The following is a 22,303-nucleotide window of genomic DNA, read 5'->3' as shown; positions in this document are numbered from 1 at the left end:
CCCAGAACTTAGGAGACTAAGACAAGAGAATTGTGAGTTCAAGGCCAGCCTGGGCTACATAATAAGACCTTTTCTCAAAACAACAAATCAAAAGTAAAATGGTACCTGCTGATGGTTGAAAGAACAAAATAGATTACTTACCAGCAAATGATTTGTCCTTTGTTTTGTGTCAATACGTATTCTTTGACAGTTTTGTACATGTATACAATATATCTTGGTCCTGTATATCCCAACCCCCTCTTCCTACTGCCCTTAGAACATCCCTTCCCACCTTCATGTCCCCCATTACCCTTTCCAGTTTTAACCCACTGAGTCCACTTACTCATGCCTGCTGGAATGTTGACTCATCTTGTTGACTTGACCTCATACAGTTAATCATAGCTGCAGGAAGTTCACAAGTACAGTGGCTGTGTTCTGTCTAAAAGACCATATTTCTAAGAACCTCTCCCCATTCTGCGTACATTAAATTTTTGTTTTCTGTGTGTGAATATTTTGCCTGGGCTGAGATCACAGAGGGTTGTGAGCTGCCATGTGGGTGCTGGGAATTTAACTTGAGTCCTCTGTAAGAGCAGTGAGTGGTCTTAACTATTGAGCCAGCTTTCCAGCCCTCATATTTTTCCACCCCTCCTTGCTTGGTGCTCCTTGAGTCTGGGGTGATTTATTCATTATGTAGAGAATAAGAGGGAATATGTAAAAAGAATCATTAGACTTAATATCAAAATTTATAGTTGCCAACTACTAAGTCATTAAATTAAAGCAGAACTACCTGTAGATTGTTAGGAATTCACACTTATGTCAAAGAACATAAAGTGCCTAGTCTAAAACTGACGTAATCACACCAGTGCTCATGGGGGACATTGTCAATGTCTGAAAGGTGTTAAGGAAAAATTACATAAATCAAGAAGTAGAAGCCGGGTGGTAGTGGCGCATGCCTTTAATTCCAGCACTTGGGAGGCAGAGGCAGGAGGATCTCTGTGAGTTCAAAGTCAGTTGGTCTACAGAGTGAGCTCCAGGACAGCCAAGACTATATAGAGACTCTGTTTAGAGGTCGGGCAGGGAATACTCGTGTGTATAGAAGCTTGGTGAAGACACGGCCAGAAAAGGCTTCAGAGAAAGACTATGCTGTGTAGTTGGACTTTTCTTTTTGGGCTGCCAGATCATAAAAAATGACACAGAGACTTATTATTAATTATGAAAGCTCGGCCTATAGCTTAGGCTTGTTCCTTTTTCTTTTTGTTTGTTTGTTTTGTTTTGTTTTGTTTTTGAGACGGGGTTTTTCTGTGTAGCTTTGTGCTTTTCCTGGAACTCGCTCTGTAGACCAGGCTGGCCTCGAACTCACAGAGATCCACCTGCCTCTGCCTCCCGAGTGTTGGGACTAAAGGCGTGTGTGCCGCCACCACCACCACCACCACCACCACTACTACTACCACCACCACCGGGCAACTAGTTCTTATAACTTAAATTAACCCACATTTTTTAATCTACATTCTTTTATGTGGCTTGGTTAACTTTACTCTGTCCTGCCCATCCTGCTTCCTTTCCATCTGGCTGGCAACTCTGCCTTTCTTCTTCCCTGTGTTCTGTCTGCCCCCCAAATCCTGCCTAACTATTGGCCATTTAGCTTTTTGTTAAACCAATCACATATTTCACACAGTGTAAAGGAAATTCCACAATGCCATTTTGTAAGTGGTCCTGTGACCACTCTTAAAACCAGTACAGATAAGACAATAGATGTACATGGCAACTTCCCATCTTATAAAGTCTCAAATTAGTTTTGGATGAGTTTGTGGCTCCAATGTGGTTAGTGTCTAACATTGGTGACAGACCTGGAACCAAGTCCATTTGTCTGTCTTCCTGGGGAACGGGACTTAGTGTGACATTTGCCTGCTTTCATCTCCCTCCTCAGTCATTCCAGCCACTCCATCCTCCTACCCAAATCTATGTCCATTTTCACTCCACCTCACTTCACAGTGCAAAGTCGGCTCCATCTGACTGGTGTAGGTTACGTAGAGAATGCAGCTGCCTCTTCCTTGGTCCTCAAGGGGTGTTCAGACAAGGACTGAAGAGGATGTGTCTTATAAATGAGGCCCACCTACAGATTTTTCTTCTTCAGAAAGCTTCCACAAACCTATTATCTCAAATCCTGTACTAATTAAGTCATGTGCTAATTGCCTGAAGGCGTGACATTCAGTGGTCAATTAGTTCTGAAGGCAAGCTTGGGTCTTAGAGCAATTTTGAAGGTAATTTTTACTTCCTTAGTTGGTAGGTAGGAAAGCACAGCTATGCTATTTGGAAAAGGTAGTGAAAAGATAATTCTATAAGTCAGGCAAGGTGGCACAATGCCTGTGGTCCCAGTGTTTGGGAGACCAAGACAAGTGTGCTGTGGAGTTCAAGGCCAGAACCAACAATAGTGTTAAAATGGGATCCTTCTACACGGAGCCATTGTGACCAGCCTTAGAAATGAGTGTACTTTCAGGAGTAAAGGGAAACTTACATTTTCATTTCCCGGAGTGTCAAGGACCTCTGCTCCCAAACCTACCTCTCTTTTGTTTTCTTTTTCTCTTTTTCTTTTTCTTTTCTTTTTTTTGGTTTTTCGAGAAAGGGTTTCTCTGTGTAGCTTTGCACCTTTCCTGGATCTTGCTCTGTATACCAGGCTGGCCTCGAACTCACAGAGATCTGCCTGATTCTGCCTCCCGAGTGCTGGGATTAAAGGCATGTGCCACCTGGCCTCTTTTGTTTTCCAGGCCAACTCCTGGCCCTTTGCTAGGCTGATCTACAGGCTTAATGACTGATTCTTTTTTTTTTTTTTTTTGTTTTAATTTACTAGCTTGCTCATTCACAGAGATGCAGAAATGAGTAAAACTGGTCTCATTTAAAAACTGGGATAAAAATGAGCAAACCAGGCAAGATAAATAAGGGCAGAACTGAAGCTCCCATGCTGAGAGCAGGTATCACATAGTAGCCTGGATGGACAGAGCCCTGCCCTGGCTTTCCATCTGTGTGTGGTAAATTCAAAAGAACACTGAGGTCTCTAATGCACTCATTTAAACAAAGCCCAAAGGATGCTGCCTCACCAAGGTTCCCACCAAGTGCATTTGAAAAGAGGTTTTGCCTGCATTTGGAAAGTTCCTTAAACCAGTGGAACAAATGAGACATTTGTTACTCCAAAGAAAGAAGTTCTGGTTTCCATTGCTGGGCAAATATCTTTGAGCTTTAATGTAATTTGTGTGAAGTACATACAGTATTTGCATCTATCACGTATACACACAGACATGCTGTGTACATGTATCTAAGGGCCCTATAGCTTGCATTTGAACTATTACAAAGAAGAGCTTAAAATCCACCTTTTAAAAGCATGCCTTCTTCTACACTTTTCCTCCCCACTCCGCCTTCCCAGAATGGGTTTTATCTGCCCTCCTTACCCCCTTTGGGTCCCAGAATGGTTTTATCTGCCCCTAGAAGGGCACAATGACTAAGGGGCAATAACAAATGGAAATTATATACACAAAAGGATAATGCTACAGAAGTCACTTTTTATTATAGCAGCTTTTGGGAAATTGTAGCCCATTTGCCTCATTGAAACAAAGTTGTTCCTGGCTGGCTTCCCAGGCCAACCCATAAAAGCTTATTTAATCCATAATGTCTGTGCAGTATGGTACCGTGTTAATTGTGCCATAGAGCCCAACCACCACCCTAAGGTTCCCATGGATAAATGCATTTCAAATTAAAATTGAGATTCCAGGAACACATTGTCCCTTGGTTCCCTGGGGTGATGGCAGCTCTCTGTCCCCAGTTCTTGTCCACCTCTTCCCACTACTACTGTGATTGTCATAGCTGATGTGCACGGGGTCTTTTCTCATATGTATTAGAGGGATGGTTCTCAGTCACAGGTTATGGCCTAGGGCAGAAAAGTCCAGAAGACCAGGAGAGGACAGACAGACAGACAGACAGACAGAGACAGAGGCAGAAAGACAGAGACAGAGGCACAAAGTCTTTGCTGAATTGAGAAGCTGTGGGCCTTCATTTTCTTGTCAATGGATCCCTTGTGTGGGTACTAGATCCTAGAAATCTACAGGGCCTTTCTTTCATTAGACTTGACTTGGGTAGAGCTTTTGGACCATGTGTATCCTGGTTCATTTCCGAATGGCTGAGGGGGAAGATCTGTGTTACTATCTGTAACTTCCCATGAGGAGGGACGGAAACTGTGGATGCCAAGATGGACATCCCAAGGACCAACCGTGTTTCCTAAAGATTTCCATGTACATAATAGAATCCAAAGAGATTTTACCTGGTACACACTTAGGTAATTTTAGTTTGAAATGTCTTGTCTTTGTTTTTATAGTTACTTCCCACTGATAAGAGAGAAAACTGGTTTCTCATTTGTGATGTAAATTTCCTGTTAAAATATTCAAGTCCAATGTGAATTGATTTAGAGAAAATTATGAAGCTAAAGTACAGTGTGTGTGTGTGTGTGTGTGTGTGTGTGTGTGTGTGTGTGTGTAAAAGACTGCTGTTTGAGGAACTGTTTCAGTCAAATGATTTGAGATCAAGTGGAAAAAGTAGGGCTACACTCCGAACTGCCATTTCTTTTTCTTTTCTTTTTTTAAATTTATTTATTTTGTGTGACTGTTTTCCCTGCATGTATGTATATGCACCACATGCATGCCTCTTCCTCTTAGATGTCAGAAGAGGGCATTGGATCACCTGGCACTGGAATGAGGATTAGTTGTAAACTAGCATGTGGGCTGAAAACCGATCCTGGGTCCTCTGCAAAAGCAAAAGTGCTCTTAACTCCTGAGCCATCTCTCTAGCCCCTGCATTTACATTTTAAAAGAGAAGTCTGTGCCGGGGTACTGAGGCACACTTGTTATCCCAGCACTGAGAAGCTAAGGCAAGAGGATGATGAGCTTGGGGTCAGCCTGGGCCAAATATGAGAATTTATCAGAGAAAGGGAAGAAAGGTTGGGAAGGAAAATGTTGATAGTCACTAGTTATCTGTGGGATACAGTAACTCCTGACATCTGATTTTTAAAGTGTCTTTAAGATAATACTTAATTCTATTCAGCTAAGCAAGTGAAAATTGCCTTCCAGTTTATATGCAAATGTTCTTCGTGTGATTAACTGTATACTGGCTCCACGTCTATCTTTTGTTGTCTTGGGCATTCCACAAGGCAGGCTGGCAGGGAGGTAGAATGGTTGAGATAGTCCCTTGGGGACAACCAACCACAGGAAGAGCTGGAAGACTGCTGCTTCTCATCCTGTGGTTGGTGAATGTGTCAGGAAACTTCAGCTTCCACAAGACCCCCCTCTGGGTATCTTGTTTTCCTGTGTCCCACCCAGCTCACTGGCAGTCAGGACAAATCTCTCCCACTCATGTCCCCCAACTAAACACACAGAAGCTTATATTATTTTTAACTGCTCGGCTATTAACTCAGGCTTATTACTGACTGGCTCTTACACTTAAATTAACCCATAATTCTTACCTATGTTTAGTCACATGGTTTGGTACCTTTTCCCAGTTCTGCCCTGTCATCTTGCTTCCCCTGTATTTGGCTGGCGACTCCTGACTGTCCTTCCTTTTTCCAGCATCTCCTTCTCTGCTTGCCTGCTTATACTTCCTGCCTGGCTACTGGCCTATCAGCATTTTATTTATCATCCAATCAGAGCAACACATATTCACAGCACACAGAAAGACATCCCACAGCACTTCCCCTTTTCTGTCTAATCAAAAAGGAAGGTTTTAACTTTAACATAGTAAATAACATAGTAATAGAACAGTTATCAAGCAAGAATTACAGTTACAATATCTGGTCTATTTGTATTTGGCAAAATTAAAGAAAATATTCTATCTATCCTATATTTGTGTGTCTAAAGTTTCATATCTAATTTATCTTTTATCATAACCAAGGAAAATTATAACTATCTAGTCTTCAACTACATCAAAGAACCCAGAAGGATATAATAATACTTAAGTAAACAGGAAGAGCATTATAAGCAACTTCCAGAAGTCTAGAATGACAGAGACAGCAGGCTGTCTGGACAGTCACCCAGAGTTCCTCTGTAACGTTGGGGCATCCTTCTTCAGTCTGTAGGCCTAGAGTCTCTCAGTCACTTCTCTCTGTGACCTGTAGAATGTCTGGCAGTTTCTTCTCCGAAGCAGGAACCTAAAGGACCATCTCGCCTTGTAAAGTTCAGTGGTCACCTTTCTATGGGTCCTGCTTATCCAGTTTATATAACATCCTGTCAAGCAGTTCAGACAAGAGCAGTTGCTTGCCCAAATGGCCATTTTGTTCCTAGAAGAAGATAAACTCCATATATTGTATATAGTTATTGTACTTATTGTATATAGTTTTTCTTATATTGGTTATAACTTTTTAAAATTTTTATTACACAAAAAAGGGGAAATATGGTGATATTTTATTTGTGCACTAATAAATAAAGCTTGCCTGGAGATCAGAGGAAAAAGCCAGCCATTGTAAGTAAACACAAAAGTCATGCAATGTTAGCACACACCTTTAATCCTATCGCTTGGGAGGCAGGGATCTGTCTGGATCTATGCGAGTTCAAGGCCACACTGGGAACAGAGACAAGCATGGTGACACATGCCTTAAATTCCAACACTAGTTAACCATGGAGGCCTGGAGGTCAGTACAGACAGACAGGAAGTGACAGAGCTGGGCAGGAAGAGGAAGTGATGTAGCTGGACATAGAGAACAAATCAGATGGCAGAACAGCAAGGCATACAGGCGTGGGTAGGCAGGAAGGATCGAGCTCACCTTTTGGAAGCTGCGGAGTTGGTGAGGTAAGGTTAGCTGTGGCTGTTCCTAGTCCTCTGATCTCTCTCAGGTTTTCACCCCTATGTCTGGCTCCGTGCTTTCTATTAATAAGACCCTTTAGAAATTCATCTGCAGGTCTGTCTCTATGTCTGCAGCTGTTTCAGGTGATGCTGCATGTGATGGCTGATCTTTGTTGTCAAGTTGACACATCTGGAAGTTGAGGAACTGCCTCCATTTCCTTGGCCTTGGGCATGTCTGTGGGCATTTTCTTGATTTCTAATTGATAAAGAAGAGTACACAACACTGAGTGGTGCAATTCGTACACCGGTGGGGCCCAGAATGAGAAAGGTTGTTTGGGGATGGAGAGATAGTTCATCAGTTAAGAGCACTTGTTGCTCTTTCAGAGACTCAATTAAGTTTCTAGCACCTATATGAGGTGGTTCACAGCCATTTTCTGGGGATGCAACACCTCTGGTTTCCACACACACACACATTATTCAAAACAAAACAAAACAATAAAAATAAACTTTAAACAAAAGGAAGGTAGCTGAGGGAGCTAGAAATATAGCTTGGTGATACAGTACTTGCCTAGCATTGGTGAGGCTCCAGATTCAAAAGCTCAATCCCTAACAAGAGAAAGGGAGTAGGGGAGAGGGAGGCTGGGAAAAGAGAGGAGGGAAAACTCAGGGTGCACCTGAGTTTAGGTGAGTACTGGATGTGAGCCTGGGAGCATGCTAGTAAGCACCACTCCTCAGTGATTTCTCCTCTAAGTTCCTGCTCTGACTTCCCTTAGTGATGGTCTCTGACCTGGAAGTGTAAGATGAAATAAACTCTTCCCTCCCTTGGTTGCTTTTGGTCCTGGTGTTTATCACAGCAATAGAAAGCAAACTGGTGACTCCAGGTGCTCAGACTCCATGTGACTCAGTGTTGGGACCTGGGCTCAGTGTTTGGAGAAACTGCCTAAGAATGCCAGTGAAGCTGGAACTAACTGCAGCTTTACCGCTGTGCACAGGAGACCAGCCCATCCAGTTTGCCCAGGATCTTGCTGGCTTTTAGCATGAAGTCTTAAGTCCCGAGTATCACCTCAGTCTCAAGCAAAGGACAGTTGGCCACTGTAACTGTGTGAGTGTAGATGTAACACAGTGGTATTACTACCTTTGAGAAAGTGGAGGAAGTGTGCAATAGGATGGTATTCTGCCCAGGGTGCAAAGGAAGGCTGTCAGATATTTACTGTGACAAACATAACACTCCTAGTGGAAACATATTTAAATAACAGCTTGGTTGATGACTTCATGTACCCTGAACAAGCACCCAAACTTTCAGTGCCATCATTCTCATGACTCCAGGTATCATCAGAGCTCATGCAGCATCTCCAGAGCTCCAGTAGCCCCAGGAATAAGAGGATGGCCTGCCTTTCACCTCGCTTTGCTTGTCTATATTCATGTGTGTATTTTCATCATTTTCACAGAGAAAAGGCAAACCTTGCTGTTACCCTCTGCAATGACAAGGAGGAGATCATGGCCCATGCCATCTTCTTGGACTATCCCAACTGGAATGTTGCCAAGCAGGACGACTGGGTGTCATTGTTCCAGGAACTTGACAATGAAATCCCATGCACAGTAAGAGAGGCACACATACTGTTTATTAGAACAGCCCAACTGTGGAAGGGAGGGCCTGATGTCAGACTGGTGTTATTTCAGTTTCTGAGAAAGCCAACACTCATACACAAAGCATCACACCAGTTAAAAACAAAGTGATAAGATGCTGGAGGGAAGGGGGCCAGAGTATATAGGATGGGTACATGGCGACCCCATCAGCCAGCTGCCCCCAAGGCCTCCACCTTGTGCTTTTTAAAAAAAAAAAAAATTTTTTATTAAAATTTTTTCCATTTTACATACCAACCCCAGTTCCCCCTCCCTCCCCTTCTCCCACCTCCTCACCTCCCTCCCACTCTACCCCCATCCACTCCTCAGAGTGGGTAAGGCCTCCCATGGTAGTCAACAAAGTCTGGCATACCAAGTTGAAGGAGAGCCTAGCCCCTCCCCATTGTATCAAGGCTGAGCAAGGTATCCCACCACAGGGAATGAGCTCCAAAAAGTCAGTTCATGCACCTGGGATAAGTCCTGGCCCTGCTGCCAGGGACCCCACAAACAGATCAAGCCACACAACTGTCACCCACATTCAGGGAGCCTAGTTCAGTCCTATGCAGGTTCCTGAGCTGTCAGTTCAGAGTCAGTGAGCTCCAACTAGCACTGGTCAGCTGTCTCTGTGGGTTTCCCCATCATGATCTTGACCCCTTCTTCTTCTTCTTCTTCTTTTTTTTTTTTTTGAATGCTGAATACCATTTATTGAAGGAGGGAGGAGGTCTTAAATACAGGCTTACAGCACAATGGGAGAACCCCAGAGGGCAGAAGTTCGCTTCTGATGTTTTTGTTTATTTTTGATTTTGGAGTTGAGGATCAAACCCTGGGCCTTGTGCTTGCTAGGCAAGCGCTCTACCACTGAGCTAAATCCCCAACCCCGCTTCTGATGTTTTATAATCTTGCATCTAAACTGTTAAAGCCCAGTATGCTGGATACACAGACAAGGAACATCCCTTAAGCATTCAGGAGGGTGGGCTCTCACAGGGAATTAGCACAGGGAGGATATCAAGGTCAAGGTCAGCATGCAAGGCAACAGTTACCCAAAATGGGGGCTAGGGCCCTACAGGTCCCCCCTTTTACTAAAAAATGAGCTTCTGACTTAGGTTGCATGGGACATCAGCAGGTCACCTTACCCATCATGGAGACACTTGTCCAGGCCACACAGACGTCTGTCTTAGGTTGGTGAGCACCCCCCAGACATTACCCGTCTTTGAATACTCATTATCATATAGGCTCAATCATGTGAGAACTGCAGAGTTAACTGTTGCCAAAGATCTCTAAGTGGCACTGGGCTTGCAATCTGTGTGTTTGACACACCTTGTGTTCTTAAATTAACAATAGCTGCAAGCAAAGAATTGGTGTGTCAGATATGTATATCTAGAGACCCCACGGATGTCTGTATGTCCTTGAGTGAGGTCTGTGATGACCTCAGAAGGCCTCTATCAACTAGCAGTTGCCCTAAGAATGACAACAGAGCTTTAGACTTAGTCATGTTTTACAGTGTGTAAAGTGCCCTCATGGAGTGTGGTGCCTTTGATATCAGGTAGCCATTATGGATTTGACGTTAGCTAGTCTGAATTGGGATGTGCTGTAAACAAAAAACATACACTGGATTTGAAGAACTTAGTAGGAAAAACTGTATGAAGTATGCCATTAGTGATTTTTTTTATATTAATAATCTAGGTAGTAGTTGAAAGGCTAAAGCGGTAGGATTGCTGTGAGTTCAAATTAGTCAGTGTTACATAGTGAGTAACTGGCCAGCCAGGTCATTGTCACAAGACTTTGTTTCAAAGTGAATAAATAATCAACTACAACAGTTCTCATATGTTAATTATATAATGAACTTATTAGGTTAAATAAAACATTTAAAATTAACATACTCATCCTTATTTGGTGTGTATGTATGCTTATGGCTCTGCTGTATGTGTGGATGCACATTCATATGTGTGAATGTGGGTGCATACATGCTGTCGCATATCCGTGGAGGTCAGGCAATGCCAGACGTCAGTCCTTGCCTCCCACCTCATTTGTGCCAGGGTCTTACGTTGTTATTTTTCCGCTGCATATGCCAAGCACCTGGGCCTCAAGTTCCAGGAATTTGCCTTTCCTCTACCTCTCATGCTCCTGTAGGAATGCCAGGATTAGAGACAGCTGTGCCACATGTCTGGCTTTTCTGTGTGGGCTTTGGGGATTTGAACTCAGAGCCTCACACTTAACACAGCAAGCACTTTTGCCCACTGAGCCCATCCCCAGCTCCAAGTCTGTTCTTTTTAAACATAGTTGCCAGAAAGTGTAGAATTACATTTTGGTTTGCATTTGTAAGTTACATTATTTTTCAGCTGAGCCACACTGATTAATTCTTAATTAGTCCTCAGTGTCTTTTCTATCCCATTAGCATTTGGAACTGAAGTAATGGTTTTTGTCTTAAAGATGTCTAGAGAGTAAGTCCTAAATTATCTAGCTAAATCAAGCAAGTAGTAAGTCATGTGCTACAAGGCCAGCCCTGCTCTGTGTAAAGCAGATGCTGAGAAAGGTTATGGATTAAAGCACTCATACATAGAAACCCTGTAGTCTGTTGTTATCTGGAGTTTGTGCTGTACGCTTTTTGAGAATTTTCAAGGTCACAGGTCAAACTCATGATTCCTTTCTTGCCAGTTCCTTCTGAGTGCTTCCAAGTCACAGGCTAGCCAACAGAAGTGGAGATAGCACATGGCTATGTAGTTAGTAACCTGAAGTTACCTAGAAAACTACAGTCCGCTCTCTCCATATATAGGTTCCACACCGTAAATTCAACTGACGAACAATGGAAAACGTTTTAAAAATTGTACGTGTATTGAACACATGCAGAGCTTCTCCCTGTTATTCCCAAGCAGCCCAGTAGAACAACCCCTCAAGGCATGCTCACACTCTCTTAAACCGATAAATAAGTAATGTGTAGCAGAGACATGTGTCGGCTGTACACAGATCCTACTCCATTCGATACAGGGACCAGAGTTGAGCATTCATCAGTTTTGGTGTCCGCAGAGGTCCTGGAACCAACAGCCCAGACTGACACTGGGGAGGGGCAGCTTTATTGAGGAATCAAGAAATAGGAAGTTCCACTTCCCCAATGGAAATGCATGTACTGGACTCACCAGTCAGCCACATCTTCATTATTTCTAGAGTGCTCATGAGTACAGGGACTGAGAGATGGCTATAAGGGAGGCTACATGGTTATTATTTAGGTCAGTTAATCTCCAAAAGTCAGAGGACAAAGTCCTTTAAAAACTTGGACGCCAAAAGCCATGTGAGAATCTTGCTTCTCTGCATTCTTAACTTCCAGGTTTTCTAGATCGCAGGGGTAATAATTTGATTTGGACTCTGGGAATGTTGAATAAAAAAGCCTTTGGATTCCTAATGCAGCATCTGCCTTCCATCCTTCAATTTCATAAGAGAATCTCTCCCTCGTGTCCCATGAATAGAGCAGCAGCTGCTGGCTCAGGAGCCCCAGGGAAAGGGTGATTGTTTTTCACTTGGCGTAGATACCCCCAAAAGCAAGACTATGGAGTCCATAATCGATTTCACTCCCCTGTAGGCACTTCCCTACCCACAATTCATCCATGAGGGCAGGAGCCAGGGCTGGGCACTCTAGACTCGCATTCCTCATTTCCTTAAATAATTCCTGGCTAGTGAGATAGACAACAGTGGATGAGGCCGTACCTGGGTGTCCTGTCACTTTGACCTAAGCTGTCCCACAAGTGCCGGCTAGCTCTGCCCAGGGACTGCCTTGAGCCTTGCTCTGTCTGGTCTGGTGTTTTACCCATGTTTGCTTTTTTTCCCCCCCGCAGCCCCTGAATACACTGTTTATGCACTTCTTTGTGGCCGTGGACGAGTATTCCACCGGCTGCCTCAAAGAGATCATTCGGTGAGTAGGCAGAGCCTTACAGATGGTGGTCATAAAAGATGCCTTATGGAATAGTTTTCAAATGACATAAAGTTCTTTGGAGCCTTTAATTTGCTTATAGTTTATTGTAACATTAATCCTCTTTAATAGCTGCAGTATTTCCGAAAGAAAATAATCTAATTCTTTAAATCCATTCTCCATTGAGCCTCTTTTTAACTGCTATCATTTGAGGCCAACAGGTAGTGTACTGATTTAAAGAAATGGAACCGGGTGGTCAGGAAAGAGTAAAGACGCACAGACTTAAGCGGTTTTCAATGTAGTATTGCCTCAGTCTTCTCTTTGGAAGTTTGTATTGACATGACAGCCTGCAGAAGCATTCTGAGTAACAGGGTGTGCGGAAGGGTGATGAGCAGGGCCATTGAGTCGTGGCGATGCATCTCTGACAGCCTGTACAGACTGTGGGGTGGGGGGGGGGGCTCAGCTTTCAAGTCACTTTGTAATGTCACACCAGACCATCCAGATGCCAGGTCAAAGGTTAATGTCGGCAGAAATCTGGTGTGCTGCTTGCACATCATGCCCTTTATTCTCTCGGCTTCCACCAGACAGACAGGAGGGAGCTCTTAGGAATCGAAGGAAAAGTAGAGAGGAAGGAAATTGCCTAGGAGATGCTCTGGCCTGACAGGCAGGGAGCAGCTGACTTTCCAGGTACCTCATTTTTCAGGGGCAGAGAACGTGATTGTTTTGTTATTAACACTGTCCCACCCCGTCTTTCCTCCCCAGGACTGTGTTCAAGGCAGTACCAGAACTGTACTTCATATTCCTTATAGTGCCAACATATGTGAGCCTAGGTAAGGTGCTCAACAGCCCAGGGTCCCCAGAAGCTGACAGGGAACTTAAGCTTAAAGTAGCACTCTTGAGAATGGGAATGAAGATTGGCCACCAGACTTTAAGCATGTCATGTTTGAACTTGATTACAGCCAATAAGTCTCCAAGTGGATGGGGGACCACATTTTGTTCTGAAATCCTAAGGTTATCCCTTGATTAAAGGATACATTTCTTTCTGTGATTTAGGTTCAACTCTGATAACTGTATTTGACCAAGTGGGGAATATTCCATGTTTAACCTATGATGAAGACTTTGCAGTGCACATATGTCACAGGCATGACCACTACCCTCAGCTGCACATTCGCAAAGCCAGGTACAGTTGGCACGATCCTGTGTGATGTAAACTCCATGGGATGTTCTTGGTTTTTTTGAGACAGGGTTTCTCTATGTAGCCCTGGCTGTCCTGGAACTCACTCTGTAGACCAGGCTGGCTTCAAACTCACAGAGATCTGTCTGCCTCTGCCTCCCAAGTGCTGGAATTAAAGGCGTGCGCCGCCGCCACCGCCGCCACCACCTGGCTATAAAAGGGATCCTCAGTCAGTTAGATTAAACTTTTATGATACTTATAATGTTCGTTTGGAGATTCTGAGCATCCCCCGGATGGCATAATTAACAAGACTATCTGGTGGTTCTCATTTGGTTCCGTGAGGCCAGGGGGTTATGCATTTACTACTAGGGGGTTCTAAAATAGTCCTTAATCCAGCCTCGAGTAAGAAAACTTTCAAATAAAACAACTTGAAAATGAATCTGCCTATTTAGTTTTCCTTGTAAAACCCACCTATGTTCTAACACTTATGAATAAGGATGCTGTTGACTCCAAGAGGAGTTTTTTGGTCTTTACCTTCAGTGTCCTCATGACATTCCCCAAGTATAGCAGTTTAAGGGTATAGCTGTGGCAAAGTATGTTTTCCGAGATAGCCCTATACCATCTTTCTCCATGCTTCCTCCCCTACCGTGTGACTTCACCAGTCCTCTGGTTAACTGGCGAGCCGTGCGTGTCCTCTGTGTGACTCTGGGCAGTTGTGAATGCTCTCACTGGCACAGCTTGGTGGGAGGGCACACTAAGTCTTGGAAGCTTCTGTCTGGCTCTCTTGGATGCTTGCCCTGAAGGTAGTCAGCCCTGCGCTCAGATCTTCCACCCTGAGATGGCTGTGATGAAGAGGCCTCACGTGGGCGTGGGTGTCATCCCCAGCTCAGCTCAGTGTGATAGTCAGCACCACACAGCTATGTGTGTGAGCCATTGTGGATAGCCAGTGAGAGGGGCGGGGTCCCTTCAGGTGTAGGCAGGCAGGGAAATGAACCAAAAAGAAGTGAAAATGAAAACAGGGGAATCTGAGGTCAGGCCATTTGTTGCTAGTATATTTAAACACAGCATAATGTTGGGGAGCGTTTCCATGTGCAATACAATCCCTGGTGCACAAGGAAACATAATTATGTCGAAACTCAACTCAAGGTACATATCATTTCTTCCAAGAAGATGGGCTCTGGAGATAGGCTACCTGCATTAGCTTAAGAGCCTCAGAAAGGATCTGGGCCAGTCTTGGTCATATAGATAGTATAGAGGTCATTAGGGCTATTAGCCACCTCTGGTCCTGGTTGTAGGATCATGGAGGAGCCCCTGGTTATATAGACAATGTAAGGGTCATTTAGACTATTAGACATCTCTTGTCCTGGTTGTGGGAGCTTGATATGGCCCGACCCAACAGAAAATGTAGATCACTGGGCTATGAATCATGTCCAGTTCCCAGATTTCTGGAAAAACAGTTGATACGTCCTTCCCTTTCTGAGGCCCCAAGTGAGGATACTTATCTGCCCCCATTTGAGTTCTAACTTCAAGTTATGAGGACAAAATAGCCTGCTTTGAAAAAAGAGTGTGTTGAGGAGTTATTTCACACAGATGATGGCTCCTTTGTGAAGAATAAACTGAACCCTCTTCGCCCCATTTCCATATTTGGTGTCACATTTCGCCGTTTTTTAGAAAGCAAGAGCATGTAGTATTACAACAAAGCTTTTAAGAGTGTGTGATGATGTCATTCTAGATCTAGATTCTGATCTTGGTTCCACGACTCACCAGATGAGTTAATTTGCAAAAATGCATTGATGCTTGGGGGCCACATGTCTCATTGTTAGCAGTGTAATGTGTGGATCATAGCACAGAACTCTTGGCGACAGTCTATGTGTAAGTCTGACACTTAGTGTACCTCTGATTGAATGTAACAATCCAAGAAGTACTAAATATTATTTATTGCAGGGGCTGGGGGCTTGCCTACCTTGTGCAATTTCCTGTGGTTAATCCCAGCACCATGTATATCACAAAGGGGCTGAGAGTTCAGTGAAGGAGAGGGGCCTGTCTGCAATAAACTAAGGATATTAGTTTATAAGAGGGAAGGACACAGAGAAATAAATGCAGCCTCATGTACCCACCCCCCTTAAGAATAGCCCTCTGAGTGTTTACTCATACACACTGGTACATCCACACTGTGGATGCGTTCTCATTCAACAGAATGAGCTGCTTCCGTAGCAGTCGATCTCAGAAGAGTCATGCCGAATTGAAAAAGGCAGATGGAGAAAAAAATCTACTGATTACCCCAGTTTTACAATATAAACAACAGGTAAAGCCAGTCTGTGGAAATCAGGTTGGTGGTACTAGGCTAAGAGGCAGAGCGAGGCTGGGAGCACAAGAGAGGATTCTGAGGGGACAGGTGGCAGTGTTGAATGCATGATGGGGACATGTGCAGTTGTCTAAGCTCATCGAACTATAGCTGAAGATCATGCACTTTCTTATATATCAGCACACCTCCATGAAGAAATAAAAGCTTCCCAAAGTAGGCGCCCTTTTGAGTTTGGTCTTGGGGGATGAGTCATAATTCATCCACAGAGGCAGAGTGGGCAAAGGTGCGGAGGCAGGAAGTCCCTGGACTGGCCATCACCAGGCAGATAGGCAAATGTGACTGATGTTCCCAGTGTGGAAGGGAAGGCAGCTCCCTGGGCACCCTTAGCCATTCAGGAAGTTACATTCTTGAAGGACATTTTTATTGACAATGTAGTTACAAGTTGGCAGTTTTGTTTTTTATGGGAAATTTCCATAAATGAAAATCAGAGGATATTTTAGGAAACCTAATAGTTATTATACCTTTAATCTTAATTTTATTTTAAAATCTCTCAGGTTTTTCCCTGCCATTTTTACTGCCTATTATTTGAAGGATAGGTTCTCTTAGTAAATGAATCATATTTTCAGATCAGAAAACTATTAGGAATTAAACTTATTTGTAGATAGGTACACATGCAAGTACTATTGACTCCCCATAGCTGTTCTGCATCCAAGGATTCAATCAGAATACTTCCTATATAAACAACAACAAAACACACTGACAGGAAGAGTGCTTACTTCCTGTGTAAGGTCCTGGGTTCAAGCTCTAGTTCTGCAGAGAACAACAAAAGCACTGAAATATTTTGGGAAAAACTATACCTCTGAGCCTGGCATGTTGCTACACGCCTGTACTCCTGGCACTTGGGAAGCAATAGCCGAAGGACCCTAAGTCACACCCATCCTGGGATACATGGAGAGACCCTGCCTCAAAAAAAAAATATATACTGGGGTTGGGGTGGGGTGGGGATAGGGGAACTGGAGAAATGCCTCAGCAGTTAAGACCACTTGCTGTTCTTGCATAGGACCCAGGTTTAGTTCCCAGCACCTACGTGGCAGCTCATAATTGTATCTCCAGTTCCGGGGGATGTGATTCCTCCCTCTGGCCTCTGTGGGCACTGTATGTATGTGGGCACAGTATTGTGTTCATACGCTTTGTTAATTATGCACTTAATATAGCAGCTTGCTATCTTTATAGTAGCTGGAGGCAAGAGACTCCTGAGGCCCCACTTTCCCCAGGGATCTGTAGGCAGGTAATGGTTACCGAGGGAGGGAGAGACATTTTCTTCAGGTGTATCCACTAGTAGATTGCCCATGCTCCTATGACTGCTCTCTTACTCATGCTCCTGTAAGCAACCCCAGTGAAAGTCACCGGGTCCTCAATTAAAAATAGAGAGGAAAAGGTGGAAGGTGGACTTAGTGGGGAACAGGAAGACAATGAGCAGGAGGAGTAGGATGGGGACGAGAGGAGGTAATAAGAATAAGGGGCAAATAGGACCCACGTTCATCACATACATACTTGAAAATATCACATCCAATCCCATTGTCATCTATCACTTATGATAATAAAACCATTAAAAGTGAATCTTGTTCTTTCTGATGACTGTGTCTTCCAAGATGGCCTGGCTGTTGTGTGACTATAATTCATTTAGTTGTTAGTTATTTATGGGAATAGTGATGGTGGTTGGTCTTGATTCTCACCTTGATCATGTTGATAAGTACATGGGAGATTGTGTTTGTGAGCGAGTTTTCAGAGAGGATTAACTAAGGTGAAGACATCCTGAATGTGGACAGCACCATGCTGTAGTCTGAAGGCTCAGTTGGAATAAAAGGAAAAGGGGAATCCAGAGAGCTCTTGTATCATCTCTGCTTCCTGATGGGCATGTTCCTGGTGGTCATGTTCCTGATGGGCATGCTCCTGGTGGTTATGTTCCTCATGGGCATGCTCCTGATGGTCATGTTCCTGATGGGCATGCTCCTAGTGGTCATGCTCCTGATGGGCATGCTCCTGGTGGTCATGTTCCTGATGGGTATGCTCCTGATGGTCATGTTCCTGATGGGTATGCTCCTGGTGATTATGCTCCTGAAGGTCACATTCCTGATGGTCATGTGTCTGATGGGCGTGTTCCTGGTGGGCATGTTCTGATCAGCCCATCACAACCTCCCTACCAAGACAAACGGAAGCCCTTGCACCTGTGAGCCAGAATATAATTTTCCCATCGGAAGTTGTTTTGCTCAGGTATTTTTTACAAGTACAGAACACACTGACTAACACAGAAATTTAGTTGTTTTCAAGTTTTTCTATAAAACAAACACCTTGGGAAAATATTAATCATGGTACTTTATTTTCAATAAGATAGGTGCCTAAAAAGGAATTTTTGAATAATAAATACTAAGACTTAAGAATAGTTATCAAATTGTTCAGCCAAAATATGTCAGTTTATATTATAACCAATAGAACTCTGTTTCCTTAGACCCAGCGATTCTAAAGATTTTTAGATAAGCTCCTTTTCATTTTTTCAGAGCTAGATGATTGATGAACTATACCTCCAGACCCTGGATATTTTCAGTTACTAAAACGTTTTTAATCTGCCAGAGCAAAATAATATTTAGTTGTTTTAAATTGCACTCAGTATGTGGTGTGAGTGCCATTTTACAAGTTCCATTTTAAATGAGTGAAATGCTTAAACTTAAAGGAATTTTCAGCATAGAGATTATCCTGATGGATGATTAAATGTATGGAGAGTTCTCTAGTTAGGTTGAATATGGGGAAACAAATTACCTATAAATGAAGGAGGTACATTTCCAAAAGTATTTTTTAAAAAATATTTTGTTATGCGCGCGCGCATGCATGAATTCACATACTGCACAGCAGATGTGTGGAGATCAGAAGACAGCTTGCGGGAGTCAGTTTTCTTCTACCATGTGGGTCCCAGGGATTGAACTCAGGTTGTCAGGTTGTCAGCAAGGATTGTTACCACCAAGCCATCTTACTCCCCCCTCTCCCTGCAAAGTTGTGGGTTTTTTTAAAATTTTATTTTAAATGTATAGTTAATACGCCCACTTGTATCTTATGAATGATCATTTTCCAGAGGAATAGTATGACTTAAATACCGTCAACATAGACATTTTGCAAGACATTATTGTATTAGAAAAATTACTTATAAATGCAATACTGAAAGTGACATACACAGAAACAGCCCATCACAAAATGATCTATTTCTTTGCCTTTTTGTAAGATGATTCCTTTGTTAACTTGCTCACTGGTGCCCTAACAGGAGAAAAGACGGAAGATGTGCTCAGTCCAGTGCCTGGATCCCAGGGAGCATTTGCTTACTGTGTTAGCCGCTTTCCTGTTGTTGTGGTAAAATGCCTGACGGAGCAGCGTAGGGGAGAAAGTTTATTCTGGCTCCTAGTTCAAGACTACGCCCCATCATGATGGAGAAGTAAGGCAGCAGGGGCTTGAAGCAGCGGTCACATCACATTTCATCTTCAGAAGAGAGCCATGGATGCTTGTTGCTGCTTGGCTCTAAGTTTATACAATCTAGGACCCCAAGCAGGGAATGATGCCACCCACAGTGGGCAGGTCTTCCCACCTCAAAAGACAAGATAACCCTCCACAGTTGTGTCCAGAGACTCCCTGGCCCGGATCATCCCTCCCAGGTGTGCCCAGATTACTCCCTGGTGATTCTAGGTCCTGTCGGGTTGGCAACACCCACCCTCATGTAGAGCACTTGATAGTTCTTATTCAGCCTCCCTTTTTCCCGTTCTCTCCCCCCCCCCCCCCCGTTTCTCCTTTCTCACCCCTTCCTGTTCTTTTTCCTCTCTTAAGATTTAGTAGGGTGGCCTATGGCCTTCCACTGATCAGGGCCCACAAATAAACCTCTGGACAACTCAACCCAAGCGCTTGATCATGCAGTCTTTGATGGCTGACTGTTCTGTTTTCTCACACCACAAAAAATCCAAGGAACAAGAGGGATGTTGCCCCAATGCCAACAGATGAGGAAGGAGCATTTATGTTAAGATAAGGAGGGCACAGTAGGGAATTCACTTGGAGAGTGTGACATGAAACAATGTCTTTGCCCCAAGAAGATACAGGAGTGTAACATTTTTAAAGCCTTTTATCCAAAAATGATACATTGTGGGTCTAAAATTGCCTGCATCTTGAAACTTGTGTGGACTTTCCTTAAGAGTGCTAGAAACGCAAAGACATTGCGTGGCCTCATGGAATAGGCGTGGCTGCATGCCTCCTAGGCGGCCACTTTACACTTATTTCCCCCATTTGACATCTGTTCCATCAGTAGTTACTTGCACTGATAATTAATGGTGATGAACACAGTTCTTAAGACACTAAACCAGGGAAGGGTTGGGGATGTAATTATCCCTCGGCTATTTAACTAGCAACATATTCAGAACCAAATGAATTAACACCATAATCCCTTCTCCCGTTTCTTTCATTTAGCCACGTGGAAAATGATGCTGTAATCTACTCTTCTGCTCAGACACTAATTAACGAAGTTACTCTTCCCTGTCTTTCATTATGTCCGAAACAAAGCATAGCTGTTACTGGGCACACCTTTAAAAAAACCACAGTGAGCTTAATTAATCTTCAGTGGAGGATGTGAGATGTTCATGGCTTAGAAACCATTGGCATGATCTGGGGTGGGCGAGGGCCTCTTTTCCAAGTTCTCATGGATGGAGGGAAGACTAAGGCAAGGGAAGGGTGATGTACTGTGTGCTAGTGTTGTTAAACAGCTCGAGTTCCCCTCCATGGCATCCTGCCTATTTGCAGATGACTACAGTTAATCACGTTGGCTCAATTATTGTTTGTCAAGATAGATGAAAATTTTCTTTTGTTAGAGGAAATCAGGAACTACACAAATGTTTAAGGACATGGAAATGCTAATTGCTCAAACTTGGTGGTTATAGCTTCATACTTGTGTCAAATCATCATGCATACCCCACGAATATTACAATAAACAACACATTAATAAAGGATTTAAAACTTTAACCTTTAAAAAAATAAAAAGAAAACTAATATTTAAAACAAGGTCTTTTTAAAAACACCTTTCTCAAGACCAGCCTGGTTCACAAAGTGAGTTCCATGACAGACAGGACCGTCACCCAGAGAAACCCTGTCTCAAAAACAAAACAAAAAACAAAAAAAAAACCCCAAAAAACAAAAACAAGCCAAACGAAAACAAAACAAAAACAAATAATAACAAAAAAAACCGCCTTTCATTCTATGAGGCAGTTATTTTAATATACATAATTTGAAGTTTATTTTTACCTATTTATGTGCATGGGTGTTTTGTTTACATGTGTGTCTATGTACCACATGCATACCTAGTACTAGAAGAAGGCATTGGATCCCCTGGAGCTGAAGTTATAGACAGTTGTGAGCAGCAATGTGAGTGTTTGGAATTGAACCCAGGTCCTCTGGAAAAACAGCCAGTGCTTTTAACCACTGATCCATCTCTTCTGCCCCAGAAGTTAATTTTATGAGACATCTGATAGTTTCTTGCTTTTTAAAATTTGGTTTCTAAGTAGTTCATAGGAATTATGAAGTTATGAAGATCCTGAAGCATTTTAACAGGAGCTATAGAACAATTACAGCATTTAGTCGGGGACTTTCTTGTCACCAAATTTGTGACATTTGTCACCAAAAGTCCCTGCCAGACTTGTGTTTTGTTTGCCAATCCCCTGGGAGCAATGGATTACCATTGCCAAGATGGGCACATGGATCAAGTCCCAGCAGTATGGATGGTAGGGACTTACATGACCTGGTGAGTGCTTCAAAGTCTTTCTAATGCATAGGAATCTTGGGTTTAAGAATCCCCCTAACTTTCAAAGTTATATTTCCCAGCGATCATAAGTTAAATGGCTCTAACTGCTAGTTTTAAAGTTCTAGAATGGAGCCTTTAGAAAGGATGGATTTAATTTCGGAAGGAAGACCACTAGAGGGCACAAGAGATCTTGGAAAGAAAAAGGTACTTCATTTTCGACAAGTGGATGAAAAGAAAAATCTAGTTGCCAACAACTCTGTGTTGGCCTGTCTTCTGTTGAGACAGTGTTCTTGATAAAAACATGATTTGACAAAGCAATCTGTATTCTTTAGAACTAAATTTAATTCTCTTGTCGTTTTTTTTCCAAATACACTACATAAAATGTGTTTGTGATATTTAAAGCGACAACTTTTTTAGTAGTGTATTTTAAAGTCTAATTGGAGAAATGCAGAACCACTAGATAAAGAATATGCTTTGAGGCTAGCGAGGTGTCTGGGCAGTCTTCTGAATGTGCAGGCTGCCTCTGTGCTGTCTCGCTGTGCTGAGGTGACTTTTCCCCACCTGAGGATTTGTACAGTCACTTTGCTAGCAGCACGTGATACACACATCTCTCTGACTCAAGGGAAGCCAGCCTGTGCTTTTCCTCTAGGGTGGTGGTCATATAGAGTAGACAGGATGTTGCAT

At 43.2% G+C, this 22,303-nt stretch overlaps 1 protein-coding gene across 1 annotated transcript in view; it reads left to right on the top strand.

The window, feature by feature from the left end:
• Cfap61 (cilia and flagella associated protein 61) overlaps positions 1 to 22,303 on the top strand; it is a 295,900-nt gene that overhangs the window by 8,640 nt on the left and 264,957 nt on the right. The window contains exons 3-6 of the mRNA XM_036186271.1: positions 8,244 to 8,394; positions 12,246 to 12,322; positions 13,082 to 13,149; positions 13,373 to 13,499. Coding sequence (XP_036042164.1) covers positions 8,244 to 8,394; positions 12,246 to 12,322; positions 13,082 to 13,149; positions 13,373 to 13,499 — 423 coding nt within the window. The remainder of the gene's footprint in view (positions 1 to 8,243; positions 8,395 to 12,245; positions 12,323 to 13,081; positions 13,150 to 13,372; positions 13,500 to 22,303) is intronic.

Source organism: Onychomys torridus, chromosome 4 (assembly GCF_903995425.1).
Source record: "Onychomys torridus chromosome 4, mOncTor1.1, whole genome shotgun sequence".
NCBI lineage: Eukaryota > Metazoa > Chordata > Mammalia > Rodentia > Cricetidae > Onychomys > Onychomys torridus.
The sequence above is the reverse complement of the archived record's forward strand: the minus strand, read 5'-3'. Positions and strand labels throughout refer to the sequence as shown.